The 13,322-nt window shown below is 43.4% G+C and overlaps 1 protein-coding gene across 1 annotated transcript in view; it reads left to right on the forward strand.

The window, feature by feature from the left end:
• Nucleotides 1-3,973: 3,973 nt before the first annotated feature.
• sh3gl1a (SH3-domain GRB2-like 1a) overlaps nt 3,974-13,322 on the forward strand; it is a 68,506-nt gene continuing 59,157 nt past the window's right edge. Inside the window, exon 1 of the mRNA XM_060906142.1 lies at nt 3,974-4,155. Coding sequence (XP_060762125.1) covers nt 4,111-4,155 — 45 coding nt within the window. The 5' untranslated portion in view covers nt 3,974-4,110. The remainder of the gene's footprint in view (nt 4,156-13,322) is intronic.

A 13,322-nucleotide genomic window follows, 5' to 3' on the forward strand; every position in this document is an offset into this window, starting at 1 on the left:
CTTGCCTGCGACCCTGTAGAACAGGATAAAGCGGCTACAGATAATGAGATGAGATGAGACAACCAACAATACTGAAATTGCTGTTTAGTAAAAAAAAAAAAATCATCTGGACAAATACAGTTATTCAGAAATGTGCAAAAGTCTTAGACACCCTAATTTTGTTTATTAGTACAAATGTTGTACAAAAATGCTTATTTTGTGTCTTCTGCATTATTGAGTCAGTAAAAGACATTGTATATTACTTAAATATTACTTAAAGATTCTGACTACAAAGTTGAATTCTGGGTGAAATGTTCTATTTCTGTAGCTGTTGGAGTTTCGAGACGTTTTGCTGCTGCACACACCATGTGTCCTATGTGTAAATGTTTTGCCGAGATAAAAAGCGTCCCACGTTTTACGATTCTGGAGATTGCCGAAGTAACTGAGCAACAATATCACATGACCACTATGGGGCATGTTTGACCTGCTTTTAACCGAAACAAGTTGGCATGGGCAAATATGAAGGACTCGGCTCTCCCTCCAGCTAAAAATCAGCAGAAAAGAAAAGGCTGCCTAGTGAGTGCAGCTGCAAGATAGAGCAAGGTTAGATGACTCAATCATTCCAACTGGTGTTTAGCTATCTTAGCCTTAGAATACATGGACTCGACTCCACAGTAGCGAGTATGGAGTTATACACCTAATGTTTTGATCTGACAGAGAAAGAAATGATAACACAAAAGCAGTAACAGAGAAAATATATAATTATTCGTCTTTTGCTTCACGGATCTATTTGCGAATGTCAACCACAAATTACATTCTTGTGACTCAAAATTCTCAGAGGTCAATGCAGAGTCACGATGTTTTCCACGCATCGCCATCTTAGTGTGACGCAGTTCCATAGTTATGCTAATTAGTTCACTTTCCTCGCATTCGGCTTTTCCTTAGAGCCATACTGTTTACCTCAAGAGTGAGGATATTCGGTCCCAAAATGGAGAAAAGCGACCCTCATCATGTCAAAATGATCACGTCTCGTCCGCACGATATTGTTTTTGCGGGACATGGGAAAATGCCATGCACAAAAAAACAGCAAGCATTTCAGACGACTTTGCAGTCGGCACCTTTAATTCATTCATTTCCTATACTGCTTATCCAGGTGATCTGGAGCCAGTATTAGCTGACATCAGGCGAGAGGCGGGGTACACTCTGGACAGGTCACCAATCTATCATGGGGCTAACACGGAGAGAAAGAGACCGACAGCCATTCACACACATTCACATATATGGGCAATTTAAAGTAGCCAGTTGAACTAATCTGCATATCTTTGGACTGTGGGAAGAAACTGGAGCACCCGGAGGAAACCCACACAGGCACGGGCAGAACATACAATCTCCACACAGAGAAGCCCCAGTTGAAACCAGAACTGGCTTGCTGTGAGGTGACGGTGTGAACCTCTGCACCACAATGCTGCCCCTAAATATTACTTTTCCAGAAAAAAAAAGAAATATAACAGAAAAATGTTTGTGTGACTCCAGAAGAGCTGCAGCAGATTCTCCATGATGCTCAATAAAACTTACCTGATAACTTTCTTAACCAGCGAGTGGCCTAGTGGTTAGTGTGTCCGCATCTCGATCGGGAGATCGCGAGTTCTACTCACGGTCGGGTCATACCAAAGACCATCATAAAGATGGTACCTACTGCCGTCTAGCAAGGCATGCTGCAATACAGATGCGAGTGGGGAGTCAAACTCTCGCGGTTACCAGAGGACTAGCCCCCCACTGTAACCCTAGCTATGTAATAGGCGAGAGGCCGAGGGCTATGGAAACGGAGATCGGCGCTGCCCTATGCGCCACGTGGTGTGGGAAAGACTTTGATTTGATTGCTTTGATAACTTCCTTATCACACAAATTGTACCTGAGACTGGTTAGCACTGTTGCCTCCAGTTCCTCTGGGTCCTCCAGTTTCCTCCCACAGTTCAAAGACATGCAGATTAAGTAAAAAACACCCAGTCATTAGGGTTGTACAAGCTAGTGCATACTTAGGCCAAGTTTACATTAGACCGTATCTGTCTCGTTTTCTTCGCAGATGCACTGTCCGTTTACATTAAAACGCCGGGAAACGGGAATCCGCCAGGGTCCACGTATTCAATCTAGATCGTGTCTGGTCCGGTGCTGTGTAAACATTGAGAATACGCGGATATGCGGATACACTGTGCTGAGCTCTAGCTGGCGTCGTCATTGGACAACGTCACTGTGACATCCACCTTCCTGATTCGCTGGTGTTGGTCATGTGACGCGACTGCTGAAAAACGGCGCGGACTTCCGCCTTGTATCACCTTTCATTAAAGAGTATAAAAGTATGAAAATACTGCAAATACTGATGCAAATACTGCCCATTGTGTAGTTATGATTGTCTTTAGGCTTGCCATCCTTCCACTTGCAAGTGGTAAGTGACGCGCATGCCCGACATGCACTGAGATCACACACACAGCGGCTCAGTCCCGAATCACTGCTCGTGCACTCCACTCGCGCGCTCTGTGAGCTGCACAGGGCCGGAGTGCGCACCCTCTAGAGGGCACTCACTGTTCAGGGCGGAGTGATTTGGAGCGCAGGATGCCTGCGGAGCCGAGCGTATCCGTGTATTGGTGTTGCTGTGTGCACGCGAATCGTGTATTGGCGTTGCTGTGTGCACACTAATCGTTTTAAAAACGTTAATCTGATGATCCGCTGATACGGTCTAATGTAAACCCCACCTTAGTGCTGGTCCCAAGCCCTGATAAATCTACGGGAGGGTTGTATCAGGAAGGGCATCTGGTGTAAAAACCTACACCAAATCAAATATATGGATCATAATGATCTGCTGTGGCAACCCCTAACAGGATCAGCTGCAAGAAGAAGAGTTCCTTGATTCTCTGAATTGGGTTTTAAAAAGGAAAAGGATGTCACACCAAATATTGACTTGTTTACTGCTCTTTATAGTTTTTTGTTCATGTAGAAACGTTTGATTTCATTATTTTTGAAAGCATCTTTGATTTACAGTGTTTCTTTGATGTACCCAATACTTTTACACAGCAACAAGACAACAACACCATGACAGCTATTAGACAAAATTATAGTTTGAGATGCAAGAAGGTCCGGGTTCGAGCCCCGTGGCCGGTGAGGGCCTTTCTGTGCGGAGTTTGCATGTTCTCCCCGTGTCCGCGTGGGTTTCCTCCGGGTGCTCCGGTTTCCCCCACAGTCCAAAGACATGCAGGTTAGGTTAACTGGTGACTCTAAATTGAGCGTAGGTGTGAATGTGAGTGTGAATGGTTGTCTGTGTCTATGTGTCAGCCCTGTGATGACCTGGCGACTTGTCCAGGGTGTACCCCGCCTTTCGCCCGTAGTCAGCTGGGATAGGCTCCAGCTTGCCTGCGACCCTGTAGAACAGGATAAAGCGGCTAGAGATAATAAGATGAGATGAGATGAGATGCAAGAGAAGGGGCGTGGTCATGCGATGGGCGTGGTCTCCACGTGGCCTTCTAAAACCTTCCGGAAGTTACCTTGGCTGCATCCCATTTGAATATTATTCACTACTTAGGGGATAAACATTTATTATTATTATTCCTTCTTAGTGCTTTTAGAGAATGAGGGAACCCGTTTTTAAAGTTTCGTTTTGTTAGTGTTACTGTCAAATTCTAAAGCTTCCGGTTTCTCTAAATGTAAACAAGAATGTTACTAAATATATTTAAATGTAGTACGGGATATGATATATGATTTTAAACAAATCTTGAAACGTTTTTTTTTTACAAATAGTGTAGACCGTTGGAAAAAAAAAAGAAAATAGTATAAATCCGAGAACAGGAAGTTTCACAACGCCTCGAGAAATCCCGCCTTCTGTTCTGTGACTGGCTAATTTTTCAAAATTCTTCCTGTTTGGCAGTGTTTAATAGGTGACTTTGGTTGTCAGTATGGAATCTTAGCCAATCCTTGCTGAGGAGGAGGGATATTCGGAATACGGATAGGAGAAAAAGATATAGCCGCTGTATAGTTTCTCGGAAGGTAGTGGTGCAGGAGGGAGTGTTAGTTAGTAACAACCAAAGAGAAAAGAACAAGTTTCATATTTTCCCTGGTGTAGTGTGACAAGCCGACGCAAAGATGTCTGTCGCTGGCTTGAAGAAACAGTTTTATAAAGCGAGTCAGGTGAGTCTGCTCACTTTGAAACTTTTCTCTTCTGATTAGTCTATAGAGTTGGTTTACATTGGTGGTAAATAAACGCCCGTTTCTGTAAACACAGCTGAGATGCAGGGTGTGTTTCACCATATACCTGTGAAAAATAATGGTTATTCAGCATGTCATGTTTGCTTCTTTTGCTAAATCTGTGTAACCTCAGGCTGTTCAGGAAGCTCCAACCTGGAAACTTCTAACTCCTGCTGAAAATCCAGCTTGGTCTGTCAGAATGCCTAAACACAGGTCCAGCTGGTCAAACTGGTGGATTGAAACCGGCTTCAATTTCAGGTTCCAACATTTAAAGAGAAGTTGTTTTTAAAGAAAATAATGAGGGATTAGAAAGTCTTCAAATTCCTTGTATGTGAGAACGTACTTGGTTCTGATGAAGCATACATTGATCAGTGTGAAGTAACGAGGAAGCTGGAAAATAACTTCAGTTGGCAAGGAGAACACAAAGAGCTCCGAGGAAAATTCCACCCTGAACCACATGAAATATCTCGACATTCTAATCTCTTTATGTGCTTGGAAGTTTGAAGGATAACTTCTTGGTTGGTGTTGTATTTTTGTTGTTCTTGTGCTGACATCACAAGGGGGCACTGCACTCCCCCCACCCCCCACCCCGTTTCCACCAGTTCAAGACCTGGTTCAGAGCTGGGGCCTAAACCTCAAACCAGTTCTTCAGTTTCGACAGCTAACAAACTGGCACTTGGTGAGGAAAGCTGATTCGAGAGCAGCATCAACACTTTGCTGATCTAGAGCCAAGAACCATTTACGTTAGGGGCTGGGGGTAGGATTATCGTGACCAACAAGACCAAGTAAAACTTTGTGAGATGCCCATTTAGACTCGCAAAGCCAGGAGCAACACTTGTAGACATGCTGTCTACACACACACCTTTTCCACCAAATCGGTTCCAGGGCTGGTTTGGGGCTGGTGCTGGTTCACAACTTGTTCAACTTGCGAGCCAGCTGAGAACCAGTTTGCTTTTCCATAGCTCGGGGTGCTAAGGGGAGCCACGTCATTACGTCACTGTATACGTCAGTTATGTCGCTGCGTTTGCATAAACCTTGGCACGAACATCGAAGCAACAACAACAACACAGAGAAGAAGAAGCAGCGGCAACAACAATGGATGACTGCTGCTTTACTGCATCCATGATATCTCGTCGCTTATTTAAAAATGGCGACCTTTCGTGGTCTTGCTATTGTTGTTGGTCTTAACAACCCTCCCCCGCCCGCTGATGTAAGTGGTTCTTTCCTCTGGCCCAGCAGAGAGTTGGTGCTAGCCTGGAACCGGTTTTTCCGGCCCCAGAGCCAGTTCTTTGTCAGTGGAAACAGAAACCCCGGTTCCAATCTAAGCACTGGCCCCGAACCAGCCCTGGAACTGATTTGGTGGAAAAGGGGCAACAGTTGTTCTACCGCTTTTTCACCAACATGGAACGGGTTCTTGAACCGGTTCCATTCAGGATTCTTTGAACCTTGGTGCCAGCTAGTGAACTGGCCCACGTTTTCACCAGTTTTGAGTGGAACCCTTGAAATCAAGGATGTATCATGAACCAAGGACATTGCACAAATTACAACAGAAGTAAACAGTAGTAGCAAGATGGCAGTGTGCATTGATTGATTACCTGCAGATTTTTTGTTCTGTTATTACAGATGTTTGTTTTCGGTCCTTTTTTCCTGAAGATGTATCCTTTTCCACTGTTGCACTCTACTTCCTCTCCAAACTAATGACACGCCCACTGATGTCATCGTGGTTTGTGCTGAAAAAAGCAGCTATATTTTGGTTCCAGCTGGGAATCAACTTTTCAGGTTCTGAACCATTTTATTTTTGGTCGAAATTTTGAACCGTTCAGAACATTTGGTGCACGAATCAGAACGGAACCCATTCCCTGTTGGTCAAAAATGGGTAATATTGTTGTTCTGCTTGGTGCTAGCATTGCTGGAAAAGCAGTGATGTAATGACCTGGTTCTGTGGTGGCTCTCAAGCCTGTGGAAAACCAAACCGGTTCTTAGAAGGTTCTCAAGTTGAACTAACTCCAAACTAGCACCTAGTTCACATTGGTGGAAAGGGGGTAAATGAGATCATAGGAGAAATTTCAAAGATTTGGGATTCAAACACGCGTTTCAAAAGAGCTTCTTTTCTCACTCGGTATTTTCCAGTAACATTTGGTTTCCATCCACCCATCCATTATCTGTAGTCGCTTATCCTGTTCTACAGGGTCGCAGGCAAGCTGGAGCCCATCCCAGCTGACTACGGGCGAAAGGCGGGGTACACCCTGGACAAGTCGCCAGGTCATCACAGAGCTGACACATAGACACAGACAACCATTCACACTCACATTCACACCTACGGTCAATTTAGAGTCACCAGTTAACCTAACCTGCATGTCTTTGGACTGTGGGGGAAACCGGAGCACCCGGAGGAAACCCACGCAGACACGGGGAGAACATGCAAACTCTACGCAGAAAGGTCCTCGTCGGCCGCTGGGCTCGAACCCAGACCTTCTTGCTGTGAGGTGACACCACTATGCCGCCTGTTCGACGTCCTATTAACGAGAAATCCATCATAGTAGTGGGGACGGCAAATACGAGACTCCAGGTTCCAGAATGCTTTACTATTACATCACGTCGTTGCACTGAATTACAATAGAGACTCTGTTCGTTAGCAATCTACAAGATGACGATTGTGATGCTGTCAGGCTTGATGAATTTTTTTTTTTAATATAGTGCGTACGGATGAGGAGGTGAGAGCTGGACGGATGATGGGAGTAAAGTGCTGCTGCATCGCTCTGTTTATGTAAAGATGAAGCAAAACTTAACACTGGCTCCAGTACAGCAGCTTGTTTCTTCCATTAGAGGGCATATCATGGGTAAATTCAGGAGCAAGATCAGTGCAAGTCTCCTATTTTATATTAAACTATAGTCAAATATCTGTAACATTTCTGCATTCTCTGCAAATTTTTTTTTTACCTTGCACAATACCAGAAAAATTCAGTTGAAATCAAGCCATTTGAGGCGAATTGGTCCGCCTCTGGAAAAAACTTGCTATTTGGATTTCCCGGCAAACACTGATTTTCGTGACGCCGCGTGCGGGACGCCTCCTTCTGAATCCTATGTCAGCGCTGGTTTGTTTATGAGAAAACAACCTGGTGGTTTTCTGCAAATTTCTTCGTTATCGCGTAATTATTAAAATGGTTAACAGATGTATCATAGGAGGGTGTAGCAACACCAATCTTGACGGGATTAGTACTCATCGTTTCCCAAAAGACCGGACAATGAGAGAGAAATGGGAGCGCTTGGTCTACACAGGCTGTGCACTGAAACCGTGCAAAGCTCGCGCAGCCTGCTGGCGCTTCCGCAGGTAACGTCACGAATCTGGCTCCAGACTCCCTTGGGGTTTTTCCAGATGCGTTTTGTTTTATTTTTTTCAGCTGAAGACAGATGGCCTTGTGCAAAATTACCCTTCTGGATGAGTGTGTAAAGGGACATTCTTTCATATGAAAAAAAAATTGGTCCAGACTATGCCCTTTTACAGTAATGTAGGAAACTGTTAACCAAAGGGGAAATGGACCAATATGATGAAACTATAAATGGGAGGGGGGGAACCCTCAGAATTTTCATACACGATAAATCTTGGAGGCTTTTTGATGCCAAGTTGTTCATGCTGGAATTTTCCTTTAGGACTAAACATACATTTTGGAATCATGAGGGCGTATTTCTTTCCAAGTGTAGCTTGGATGTTGGACTGGGTATACCTCAAATAGTGCTTTGAAACCTGGATCCACCCCGTAAAGTGTGTCACGTATCCAGTACGGAGTCTCTTGGGACTCTGCCGTATAATAGGATGCTGTTTAAGCTGCCTAAAGTACCATGTCCACTCTGGGATGATATCAGAGTCTCCTCTTTTCTTTTTAGCTTTTCTTGTTTTGGTTTGAATGGAACAGTCAGTCTTGTATTGTTAATTCTAGACTCTTTACAGATTATTTTGGTTCCTGGGCGGCACGGTGGTGTAGTGGTTAGCACTGTTGCCTCACAGCAAGAAGGTTCTGGGTTTGATGTTTGCTGCTTCAGATGGGTTAAAGGACATGGGACATGAATTTTTTTTTCTGGGTATAATTATGTATAAAGGACATAAGAAATGCCATCTAAATCACTGCAGGGCGTCAAAAATGTGAAAACCATCACATTATTCAAGTTTTTTATACATCAGCGTAAAACAAGGATTCGTTAATGAGCTAGGCGGTCACGTGACCCGTGACGTCACAAAAACTTTCCAAGGAGCCAGCGCTTGGGTATCTAATGTAAACAGGTTACCGAAATGGACACCATCGACAGTGACATTCCCGATGTTTCACAGAGATGTGAAGTTAGACCCTATCAATTCGAACCAATAGCTGGAAATTCACATGAACATAGATCTTGTCTTTACTCTGATGGGTCAGATGATTGAGTGTGAGGGTTCATTCAATCCCCATGAAACTGAAAGCGGTTGGCTCGATAATGCATCCTGGTAAGTTAAAAACAATTCTGCTCAAAGGCTAATGATCTGTTGAAAGAAGTATTATTTTTGTATCATACATTGAAAGTTCATCATAGATCTAGCTAAAGTCCGTTGCAAGCTAGTTTTTTTTTTTTTTTTTTTTGCTGATATTTTTCGAGATTGATTGAGATATAATGCTTCCAGAGTCCGAGATGAAAACATTCAAAATGGCGAAACGAGTCAGAATTATGATTATCAATAATTGATACACCCAAAATTATAATACTAATCCTTACCGCATGAGGCCCATGGTAAAACCACACTTCCAGGAGGGGCTGCCGTCTGCCTCCCAAGCCGGCCGAGAGCGCTCCTCGTCGGGCACGGCCAGGCGGGTGAATGCCCTGGTCCGTCCGCCCTGTCTAAAAAATAATGGTACAACTCCGAGTGAAGGTATCAATGCGTTGTCGAAGCGCACAGAAGGTGTTAGTACGCCTGTCATTATAGTGCGGACTTTCCATAGCATAGAAAATCGCCACGTTTCAATTTGTGTAACTGAACTTGTTTCATATCACTGGTCATATAAACCTATGTAAACAGGAAAAACGCGGAAGAGTTTGGTCGCATCTAACTACAGCCCCAAAAAATGCCATTGGCCATACTGAGCCTAGCTACATTGCTAACAGGAGTGACAGCGCGTCTGACTGACTGGGAGGTCGCAATACACCATGATGTTCAATGTACGTTAAACACTCTAAAAACGAAACAATTTTCTTGTCATCCAAGACACAAAAACTATTTTGTCGCATTCGTCGTCATCACGATTCACACTTCTCCATATTCATCTACCCGCTTGTGCTGTACCCGAAAGTTTTTGTGACGTATGATCACGTGACAGCGGCTCTTCCGGTTGTAAAATATGCATATCGGAGCTCGAGCAGAAATGCCATATAATCATCACGAATATAACGATTTTGCTGAATTTAATAGATAATTTTGTATTTGTTGATGCAATTATTTCATATTTTTAATGGAAAGAAACTGATATAGCGTGCATTTACGTTTCACGTCCCATGTCCTTTAAATGCAGTGGACGAATTTCACTGTGCTTGAGTGTGCATGTGACAAATAAAGACTGCTGCTTCTTCATCGTTCAGTCTGCTGTGTATTTACTGTTTTCAGGACCAAACAGAAATGAAAACTATTAGGCATGTATTACGTCCCGTAAAACCCTTGGTGTTACATTTTTGTCCTATGAAATCCAGAATGCACATGGTCTTAAATGGTCTTTCTGTCCATGGATATTTTGAGCATTCAAGACCCGTTTGAAAAATTGGTCTCTCTATATTGTTTTGGATAGAAATGATTTAAATGGCAGCTTTTTTAATTTTTTTTTATTCAGTTGATCAGCGTTTTTAGATGATAAATTATTCATTTGATTTGTAATGATTCATCTTACTTGTAAGAATAAATATAATACATATTTGATCAGTTATGTTTTTATTTGTTTACCTGTGTGGGAGTTTTTTTTTTTTAAATAGAAATGTGATGAGTGATTTGTAATCCTTCAGAACTGATTGCTGAAGGCTACGGTTAGACTACAGCTCACGATGGATCAGGGCTTTCCACTAAGGGCCTCTGCATGCTCTTGCGACAAGGCTTTCGCAAATAGCTTTTCGCAGACAGTTGTAATTTATCGTTGAGCGGGGAGTAATAGGCGTGCGCGATGTTATTCACCGCCACAACGCAAGGGGGCGCGAAATCGCTAGGAGTAGTTGGTGGGTGTGGTTAGTGGAGTGTTTATCCTCCGGTTACTTATAATGACTAGAACTGGAGTCGTATAGATGTACGTACTTCCTCAATCAACCGCTCTTCATGCTGCTCCATCTTCGCTCGTGTTTTTAAAAATGGCGGTAGTGAAAACAAACCAAACCGGGAAAGTAGGGAAGCGGATGTAGAATGGACCAATCAGAGCCCTCTTGTCTGCGACGCTGTCTGCGAGGCTTCTGCGGTGGTCACAATTTTTGGGAGGTGCACGCAGAGCGTCCTGCGAAGGTGGGGGGGCTACGCAGATGCCATCTGCGAGGACTGCGTTGTCAGCATAAATTGGCCTTAAGGCTCATACTAGCCAGCCATGACAAATAAGTAGCCAGCCGGGGGGTAAACACAAAATAAACTCCTGTGCATGCAGTTCCCAGGATTAAATGTATTTTCCACAGACCATTTATTTATTCACTTTACTCAAATACAAAGTAAAATGGCAGTAAATCATCTTTCTTTTCTTGCATATTGCATCATGAGGCGTTCCTGGCTTGTAAATCTCTTATTTTCAGTGCATGACACATTCACGCAACTGAGCATGCTATGAATTAACGACAACGGTCTGCAGTGGGGCTAGACAATTACACACTCAGTGAACATTTCTCCATTTGTGTATGAAAATACACTCCAACCACTCAGTTTGGGTTCATTTACAACCAACGGTGTCTTTTGATGCCAGCACGTAATTGAACGAGAGAAGACTGGTTTACCGGAGACAAAATAAGCGTCATCTCTGCTTCTGTCCCCTCCGACGGCCCCGACACACTACTGCCTCCGCCGAGTGCGCGCGCACACCGCATGTCGGGGCCGCGGATGAGTTACTCTCCCTTGATCAACAAAGTCCGCGGGGAATTTGTGGTTATTATCGGTACAAACAGCGCGAATCACAACTTAAATGAGTGCGGTTCAGTTTGACATTATTGTCAGTCCGTTAGATAAGCATTTGATTTTATTAAATTGAAAATTTTAATATTTAGAGCCTGTGGGCTACAAAAATAAATAATTAAAGTAGCTGGCTGGACTTAATTGTGTAGTCGGCTGTATGGCCGGCAGCCGGCGCTTGTGGAAAGCCCGGTTTGCGAATACTTGATGATAAATGGTTCCCATCACCACCAATCGGGCGATACGTGCCATATGTTCTCCGAGCTTCGCCTGTTGTTGTTGTTGTTGTTGTTTGGTGCATCTCCGCCTCATGAGTGGCCAAAAACATTGTGAAAATTTTCAATCCGTGCATTGAAATTTGGTGGCACTGTTTTCGTCGGCAAACTGAGCAGCAAATACTCAAATGGGTTTGAGAATACTTCCCAAAGCTTAGGAAAGCATTGCCACCAAATGCCTCATTTTCATCAATAACCTTCTCTTCCCTCTTCTCCTCCTCCTTCTTCAGCAGACTGAAAATGATGAGTTGCCTCTCGCACTCTGTTATTAGTTTCAGAAGCATGGGAGGTGTGACGGTCTCGCTCTTCACTCACTGCTATAACCGAGGCCAGGTTTGAAAGTCTTAATTTACTGGGAGCTAAATGTGAACTACTTCACAGGAATAGAAGAAACAAGATAGTCTGGTGTTTTTGTTCTACGTCATGCTGAGGTTTTATTCTGAGCTCAACAAAACGTGAAGCCTCTTCACCATGACGGGTGGCGAATTCTTGTAATTCCTGAAGAAAAGGCCACCGAGACGGGTGTGTTGCCCAAGCTCGCGTTCACGTTTGGAGGAATTGGGATGAAGGAGAAATTTTGTTGTATTTTATGAACAAAGTCATTCAATCCAAAACTACAAGAGCGAACCACACCCTTCCACGAACATGAAGCATTCATAACTTTTTGAAGAATTTGGAATGAATGTACAGTCACATGACTGTACTTTAACTGTTCTGCATTGTTCTACAGTATAATATTTGTCCTCTGCTCCTCTTTATTTATGATGTCTGGAGTATTGCATAGAGCCTGAATGTGTGTGCGCGCTTTGTATCCATGTAAATCCATCTGTATCTAATCTCCCAAGCAAGCTATCGCACACTGCTACATCAATATCATACAGTACTGAAGGCATTTGCATGATCCGAATAGAAAACATGCCAAGGTGTGCTGGTGTAGGAAATTATTATACACAGGATTTTTTTTTTTTTTTCGATGGAGTAGAAACCTTTCTTTCATTTGGTTTGATAGCATGCAATATCGTTAGCATATCACTTATCCTGCGTGTATTGCGTCACACTACCCAATGGAGAATGAGATTACATGGCTGTCAAGACATGACGTCACACATCGGAGATGTAAAACTTCCGCACCAGCGAGTGACTGTGACAATGTGTAAACAAACATGGCCGCCAGGTTTGCTTGGTTAAATACGGAAGATTTTGAAAGAGAAAGATGCGTTAAACACCCAAAAGGAATGTGTAAGGATTTATTCTTGATCTCAGTTTAACCAAGAAGGTATTAACTTATTTGTAATCTTTTGTTCTTATATGCTATACTGACGTGCAAATATTTTGTCTTAATACCAGCTATCTTAAAGGAACAGTCCACCGTACTTCCATAATGAAATATGCTCTTATCTGAATTGAGACGAGCTGCTCCGTACCTCTCCGAGCTTTGCGCGACCTCCCAGTCAGTCAGACGCGCTGTCACTCCTGTTAGCAATGTAGCTAGGCTCAGCATGGCCAATGGTATTTTTTGGGGCTGTAGTTAGATGTGACCAAACTCTTCCGCGTTTTTCCTGTTTACATAGGTTTATATGACCAGTGATATGAAACAAGTTCAGTTACACAAATTGAACCGTAGCGATTTTCTATGCTATGGAAAGTCCGCACTATAATGACAGGCGTACTAACACCTTCTGCGC

This window comes from Neoarius graeffei, chromosome 23 (genome assembly GCF_027579695.1).
Source record: "Neoarius graeffei isolate fNeoGra1 chromosome 23, fNeoGra1.pri, whole genome shotgun sequence".
Classification (NCBI taxonomy): Eukaryota; Metazoa; Chordata; class Actinopteri; order Siluriformes; family Ariidae; genus Neoarius; species Neoarius graeffei.